Source organism: Nematolebias whitei, chromosome 9 (genome assembly GCF_014905685.2).
Source record: "Nematolebias whitei isolate Nwh7 chromosome 9, NemWhi1, whole genome shotgun sequence".
Classification (NCBI taxonomy): domain Eukaryota; kingdom Metazoa; phylum Chordata; class Actinopteri; order Cyprinodontiformes; family Rivulidae; genus Nematolebias; species Nematolebias whitei.
In genome coordinates this window covers 32,815,776-32,824,396 of record NC_056506.1, presented here as the reverse complement: position 1 = coordinate 32,824,396, position 8,621 = coordinate 32,815,776, and the positions used below count along the sequence as shown (strand labels likewise).

Here is an 8,621-nt window from a genome sequence, read left to right as displayed (position 1 = left end):
GGGTTAATGAATGTTTAGGCCAATCAAATCATTAACAAAACTTACCTTTCATAGTGACATTCAACTGGAATGGCTGCTTCATCCAGTCTGAGCAGCCCGTTTCTGGGCTCAGGTGAGTAGAACAGAACATTGGAGTAGATGATTTTGTCCTCCGTTGACTAAAAGAAAACAACAACAAAAAAAACTAAACGTTAATTAACCAAGACATGTCAGCTACAACTGCATGCGAGTCAAGTTTACAGAGAGTTTAGTTCCACAGTCGGTCAGGCGGGCCTGGATGGTGAACTCCTCCGCTCCTGACTGGACGGCCCCGCAGGCGCTCGGGGACTCCGGGCCCAGCTGCAGGTGACCTCCTTCCACCTTGAGCCCGGCGTCAAACATGTCGGCCTGCACCACAACCTCCATGGAGTCCGGGTGGCACTTGACCACGATGGGTCGGGGCCGAACCTCGAGCTCTGCGCTCTCCTGCTGCTTCGTCGCAGACGGCCGAGGCTGGACGGCACCGTGCACCATGCGAGGCGAACTTTGGGGGCTCGAGGCGCCAGACCTGCCGCTGTGGACCAGCCGACTCTCCGCGGGCATGGAACCGGAACACAAGACGAGAAGCCAGCAAGAAACGGCTCGCAGCAGGGTGAGGTCCATTCTCAGACACGTTTGGAAGAGACTAGGGCGCGAGGGGGCTGAAAATAACCAGCACAGCTGCAGGTGATTAGGGCTGCTTGAACACACCTGGGCGCGCGCACGCTATCAGCCAGTTCGTGATCATGCGAGTTTTAAAACTTGTACTAGACGACGTTGAATGGCACTTGCAGAAAGTGATGATTTGAAATAAATCAGGGGCGGTTCTAGAATCTGCCCTTTAGGGGGTGCTTAGCCCCCACCAGTGTTGATAATGGCTCATGACTTTAACTACGCAGTGGCCATTGACGTCAGAACAGTATTTGAAATATGTGTGTGTGTGGGGAAAATTGAGCTATTTCCTGCATTCTGGTGTATTTTAACAGGTTTTTAAACAAGTAAACGATTCATTCAGTAACTGTTTTTGAGCGCATGGCACAACAAGAAGTAGTAGCACTAAGCTAGCAGTGCGCAATACAGATGCGCTAGCTAAGATGTTACAGAGTAGCACTGCACTTTACATAATCTAATAAACACTTTGCACAAAATCCGTTTAGTGTTAACTGATCATAACAAACAACCAGAAGTTGCAACATAGCCACACTTAAAACACACGAAACAGCACAGTTAGCTTTAATCATCCATCCATCCATTATCTTTTACCCGCTTCTTCCATTTTGGGTCACGGGGGTCGCCGGTGCCCATGTCCAACAATCACTAGGGCAGTGTACACCCTGGACGGGTCGCAAGTCCATCACAGGGCTAGCTTTAAGCATTAACCTTTAATTCAGCCCTTAAGCATACAATGTAATTATGACAGAAAATGGAGGATTTACCTGCAGTTACCTTCGTACAGACGAACATGTGGTACTTCCTGTTTATCACTGTTGTATTCAACTTCTCATGAGGTCAGCTGCAAGGATTTATCTGTATTTTACATTTTTGCAGACTTGGTTTAGGTTTTGGACATGGAATAAACTAGTCCACCCTCTGAAAATACTCCAGGTAACATGTGTCTGAATTACATGTTCTAATGTTTAACCGTTTTTTCTTGATGATTTTTTGCGAAATCCCTCTGATCGCAAAGCGTTCGAAATGCAAAAACCCAACAATATTGTCAGAGAACAAGCAGGTGGAGCTCCTGCAGGTAAGGGCCGTTCACTTCGGGACAAATTGAGATTGCTAATTGATCAGTTGCTGACAAGCCTGCAGTTTGCTTTAAGGATTCGACTCATGAAACAACAACAACAACAAAAAAACTGATTTTACTGGACTGTTTAAGACTGTCATAATTTATTCCATATTTATTTCAAATGTATTCAATATTTTGGTGAATCTAAGGTTTGAGAATTAAGTTTCCTTACAAAATTGTTATGATGGTATTTGGTGGTGGCTGTGGCTCAATGGTTAGAGCAGTAATCCTCCAATGCAAAAGTCCAGGTCCACCAGCATTCACATGCCAAAGTGTCTCAGGGCAAGACACTGAACCCCTCATTGTTTCCGATGTGTGTCCCATCAGTGTATGAATGTGATCTAAAGCACATACAGATATACAGATATAGTAGAGTGCTGTGTGAATGGATAACTGAGGGCACAGATTGTCGTGTAAAGCACTTTGAGTATCTCGATAACACAGGAAGGTGCTATATAAGTGCAGTCCATTTATTTTTCAGGGGTACTTTGTTAAAATTTAGGGGTGCTTGCGCACCCCTTTAAAGAGGCTAAAATAGTCACTGATGTAAATGTACAACTCATGAACTGCTGAATTTGGTCCAATTCAAGATGGCCACCACAGCCAATTGTCTTTAGTGTGGTAGTAGCTGAGACTAATCCTCAACACGTATTTTGAGTATCAACAGATCAAGATCTTTGTTTAAAATTTTGACATGAACTAATTCAAGTCAACTGCCTGTCTGTTAGCAAAATATCCCATGAACCACTTGATTTTGATGTCACTTCCAGAAAATTACACTCATTTTAGGGTCCTACGCTTAAAAATTTAGAGTTAAACGTTGGAGTCATTCCTTGTCTGTTAGCAAACTATCTCATGAACCACTGGATGGATTTTAGTAAACCTTTCAGAAAGTAAATTTTGGATGTATATCTTCAAATGATTATATTTTGGAGTCAGTCCAGTTTATGATGACCCGCACAGCTAATTGGCACTATCCAACACATAATGGCTGCAAATGAGTCCATTTTTAAAATTTGTTCTAAAACTCTACGTGGTAAGACTCATTCACAACTCATATGTTTCACACAAGATTGCACATATTATGTTCAGTGTTTGACCAAAAGAGCTCCAATTCTGTAACTTTTTAACTTAAGATGATTTTTATGTAAAACTCTGACATGAAAAGCGGCGGGCGATATGAATTCCTTCAAAATATTCTCAGCTTTAATTCTCTAGGATCACAGCTGGACATGCTATAAACCACATCGCCCACTTGGTGGCAGTAAAGATGTGTTATCCCATTATTTAAGTAGCAAACCTGTTTTCACAAATATAAATTTATGATGCAAGTATTTACTTATTGAAATATGTTTTTCGAGATTAAATGAACACAAATAACATTTTAAAACAATTGGTTACAAGTCGTATATGAAACTTTTGGGAGCATATTTGTCTGTGTATGTTTTTCATTTTGGTAGAAATTTGTTAAGCTGATAAACTTAAAATCCTCAGCTCTGTATTGAATCAATAATTTACAATTAAAGGTTCAATAGTAAATATCATAAATTGCTAATAAATTATTGTTAAAACATACAAGTGATCCAATTTATGGCTTACAGATATATGCAGTTTTGTTTTGCATGGTCCTTACAAAGGAATTAAATTTCAGCTTTAAAGTATTTTTTGTCAATAGGTATAAAAAGATGTGAGACAAACAATCATTTTATGTGAGCTGACATAAATCCAGAGTTAATGCGTCTCTCAGCTTATTCACCAATTTATTTGTCCATCTTTAAAAGTCTTGAGTAGTTGATGAAACCCCTTGCAACGTGTTGTGTGCTTCATTCATAATATCGTCCTCACCATACAACTGGTCCAGCGTTACTCCACCATGTTCTCTGGAGTAAAACCATCATAGGTCTTTCTCAGCCTCAGCAGCCACAAATGTCAGCAGTTTCTGTTCCACAGGTAAACACTGTCAACTGAGACAAACGCAAAGCAAACCCACCTGTTTACTTTCAGTACAGTTTTATGAATAACAGCAGCAGCTTAGCTGTGCAATCGAAACCTGGTCTGAGTGTGTTTAGATGCGCTCAAGCATTCCTTTGATTGGACGTTTGGGGTTTTCATTATATGTGATTCACGTGTTCTGAGATTATAGAAGTACTACACCTAAATGGTACATTTAATCTGCACGAAACTGCAAAAAGAATAAATATGTTTGACTGGATAGGTGTCATCCCCCCCCCCCCCCACTTGATATTTATGCTGTAAACGTCACCCACAAGCTGGAGATAATCTATGAGCTGAAAATTCAGTTTAATTCATTAAAATTCATTCAACCTTTATTTATACAGGTTAGTCTCATTGAGCCTCGAGGACTCTTTTACAAGAGAGACCTGTTTTATCAGGGAAAACATGAAAAAGTGACACTTGGAACAGCAAAAACAATAAAAAGAATTGGCTGATGTGGAGGATTAGTTGTTTACGTCTACACAAGATCATAACAGGGGACTCGTGTAGAGGTTATGAATAATTCATATCTTACGTGTTGCAGATAGTTCTCTGACTGATTATAAACTTAAATAACAACATTAAATTAACTCTACAAGTTTATTCATGTAAAATTACAGTTATTTAAAACAATAAGTTTAACTGATTACCGTTGGTTGACTAATAACCATTTGTTTTTTGAAAAACACAGCAAAGACCAATTTAACTATTTTTCTTTATGGACTTGTTTTATTGAATTCCTGAGGCTCATTTTTTGAGAAGATGTTCCTTTTGTTGTTTATAAATATTATTCTAATGAAAGTGAGTCTACAACTTTAACATGGAAGTGTTCAATTCTAAATATGTTGTAAATTCTTTGACAATTACAATTATTTTCTTGTTTTTTTTTTCACCTTTTGAGAGTTTTAGTGAATGTAACATTACTTTTAGTTATTCTACTACATGTATAAAAAATGCCATGATGTATTATCAGAATTAAGTCAACATGCTCCTATTATTTAACATTCGTATGCTGTTAGTTTGGATTGCAAGAATAAAAGAAGATGGAAATATGTTACCTTTCAACACAGAGAAATAAATCTAAAGTGGAAAAATATAAATAAAATCCATAACTATTTTTTTCTTCTTTTTTTTTTTCATAAAAAATGGTTTAATGAATAAGTAGTCAATGTTTATGAAGTATACCTGTACGTATAATGCTCAGGGCAAATAAATTAAACTACTAAATACAGCCAAAAAAATGTAACAATATAACAAATAAAAGTATAAAAAGCTGACACAACTTTAATGTAGCTGCAACAAAATATTACAATTTTCTACTTTCTCAACATTTTTTTTGTTATTTATTTATTTATTTTTCTGGATTTTCTGGTTTCGGCTGTCTTGAGATGTGAAATTGCATACATTTGAAATGGATGTGGCGAACATTTTTAAAACACGTTGGAATTTTTGAGAATAAAATTATAGCTAAATTCCGATTTTCTTAAAAATATTTAGCAACACCTATTTAGTCAGAAAATCTTGAGACATTTGTGGATGAGTTTCAACACATTGTGAGAATTAATTCTTACAGAGGATCAGATTTAGTCGTGTTGATTTTAACATGGGTTCAATTTTTAAAGTTCATGTTTAAAAGGAGGGTATTTGTTTGTTTGATGCAAGATTTCTTAATAAATGATACAGTTACAGATTACAATTTCAAGATTGTCAATTAAATGAAAAAATAATAAAATGTTACATTTATTATTGCTACCAACTTTCTTGTTTAACCTACTTGAGTTTAAAAAAAAGAAGAAATTAGTTGAAAAAAAAAATGTGGCTGTGGTGGGTTTGAACAGTGCCGTGGTGCTATTGTCCTCAAATGTGTTATCAGGTAGTTCAGTCAAAGTAATCTTTGAATATTTTCTCTGCCTGACTGATCTTCATCTCCGTCATGTTCTCTGTTGTAAAACCATTATAGGTCTTTCTCAGCCTCAGCAGCCACAAATGTCAGCAGTTTCTGTTCCACTGTGCAGGTAAACACTGTCAACAGAGACAAACACTAAACAAACCCACCTGTTTGCTTTCAGTGCAGTTTTATGACACTCACCTGTACAATTCAATGCGACATCGTCATCATTCAACAAACTGAAGACCTTGCATTCATTGAAGGAATATCACCTGCCCCCTTTCCTGTTTTTAGTTTTATACATTTGTCTTGGAATCTAGCTGTTTTTTTTTTTGTTTTGTTACCTTTTTCCTTTTAGCCATCCTATTTGTTAAAAAAAAAAAAAAAAAAAAAAAACTGTAGTATGAGTTTTTATAACTGCTTATTGTTGTTGCTGCTGTCCATTGTTGTCATTTTTCTTTGTTGAAATCAGGTCTCTCTTGTAAATGAGCCCTCGAGGCTCAATGGGATTTACCTGTATAAATAAAGGTTGATTGATTTCATGGAGAAGAGATCATCTTATGATTAGAGATGGAGTTAGAGCTGTTTAATCATCACACAATGGTGTGACGATCTCTTGTGACATGTGTTAGGGCTTGGAGTATGTGTTTTGGATGACTCCCAGCTACTACCACACCAGAACTACCTCAACATCTGTAAAAGATGAGTTATAGCTATGTTTACGGTGGCTAATGTTGATTAGCTGTGATGGCCATCTTGCTTTTGGTTGACTCCAAAAACTAATCAGTTGTAGTTGTTTTTTCAGTTAATTAGTTAAAATGCATTTAGCAGATCATTAGATATTTTGCTAACAGGCAGAAAGAGTTGATAAAACAGCCAATGACAAAGTGTTAAAGATAATTTAGGGGAGTGGTGGCACAGAGGTTAGAGAAGATGGGCCTGTGATTGGAAAGTCGCAGGTTCAACTCCCCGGACTGACAACATCATAATGTGGGTGGAAAAGGTTAAACACCCACACCTGCATCTACCCTCGTTTGCCCCACGCTGCGCCCTTGAGCAAGGCCCGTAACCCCCAATCATCTGCTCCCATACAGGTCTCTCTTGAAAATGAGTTCTCATGAGACTACCTGTATAAATAAAGGGTAAATAAATAATAAAAAATTGTTGTCAAATTATAAGTTTGGGATAATACTCAACTACTGCCACATCAAATTTTAGCTCAATATCTAAAAAAATCAACCGAGTTATAATGAGTTCTGTGTTTTCCGTCATCCGTTGGCTGTGGCAGCCATCTTGAATTGTGCTGATTCAAAATGTTGATCATTTGTAAATTTTAAATCATTGATTAATTTGTGAGAGTTTCATTAAACTCGGTTCACTGATTTGTGATATTTTGTTAACAGACAAAGAGAGTTTGATCTAAATAAAGTTTTAAAAACATATCTTGTGCAGTCAGTGCTCAGAGTTTGTGCTGAGACTGACTCTCAGCTAACACATCAGATTTTAGCTCAACATCTGGAAAATCGACAGAGTAACAACCATTTTTGTGTTTGACGAGGTGGCTTTGCTGCAGCTGCCATCTTGAACTGGGGTTACTTTTTTCCTTACTATAAGACATTTGGTATTCTATACATGTACATGTATCTAGAATAATTCATTCAACCTTTATTTAAATAGATAAATCACATTGAGCCTCAAAGACTCATTTACAAGTGAGACCTGTTTGGACAGACAAAAACAGAGGTTAACTGGACACATGTAGGAGTTGGAGGCGAAAAAAAATCCCATCACACTAATAAGATGATAATAAGATGAATGAAACCAAAATAGTATTTCAAATGTATTTTAAATCCAGACGATGACCACACTTTTCACATCCTCATGCATGTCAGTAATTTTTTTAACAAACATTGTTCTGGTCATCCTTAAATAAGATTATCATTTATACTCCGGACTTTCCAAAAGAAGCATGAACAAACATGAGTGTGCATTATTTGGGAATTAAGCAAAAGAATCAGCATGAAGGTCATTTCAGAAAAATATTTCCATAATTTAGCGCTGTGTGGAAACCAAAGCAACAACTACAAATAGAAGAATAGTCACCATTCCCCCCCCCAGTAATTTACATTATATGCTGTGTATTATTATAAATCTTACTTCAATAACTTAAGTAAAAAAGCTACATTGAGAAAAGAACAACAGCATGAATCGTGGCGGAATAAAATGTTTATTAGATTATTTTCATATTTAAATGACATAAATAAATAGCTGAAAATAAATAATACAGAATTAAAAAAAACATAAATATCACATAATGTATAAATACACTTTATGAAAGTATAATTCCACACATCATCTGTATGTTAAATATAATTTGCTTGCTTATACAAAGACAATAAATATGTACTTAAAAATAAAACTATAAAGTTCAGTGTTTTCCGTCGTAGCTAACTTTACTGTAACGTAAACTGTTACTCTAGTTTCTGTTGTTTGCAATCCATGCATGCATTTTGATTATTTTTGCTGATTTGTCTCTGAGGTCAGTGCGGACTCATTTGAGATGTTCACCACTGTTCATGTAGCCGATGGCTCGGCTGATGGTGATGGTGCGGACATGGAAGCCTCTCAGCACTTTGCAAAGACTCAGTCTTTCATTGTAAGTGCTCGGACGGTCTACAGCAGCCTTGAACAAACACAGAAACAGAATCATTCATTCAGAAATATAACTTTATTAAAGTTTTGTTTTGACAAATATTTAAAATAAAAGTGGCCTTACTTCTTTTGAGGCTACGTTTGTAGGCAGAGACTCCATGAAGCAGTTCTGTTGATTACAAAATATTCCTTTATTCTTCATTGACAATCATTAAGGCAAACACATTAAATTATATATATATATATATATATATATATATATATATATATCATTTA

At 36.6% G+C, this 8,621-nt stretch overlaps 1 protein-coding gene across 1 annotated transcript in view; it reads right to left on the bottom strand.

Moving 5' to 3' along the window:
- LOC119414568 (zona pellucida sperm-binding protein 3) overlaps nucleotides 1–733 on the bottom strand; it is a 3,392-nt gene extending 2,659 nt beyond the window's left edge. Inside the window, exons 1-2 of the mRNA XM_037681665.1 lie at nucleotides 241–733; nucleotides 46–158 (exon numbers count right to left, since the gene is read on the bottom strand). Coding sequence (XP_037537593.1) covers nucleotides 46–158; nucleotides 241–642 — 515 coding nt within the window. The 5' untranslated portion in view covers nucleotides 643–733. The remainder of the gene's footprint in view (nucleotides 1–45; nucleotides 159–240) is intronic.
- Between the last annotated feature and the right edge of the window lie 7,888 nt (nucleotides 734–8,621).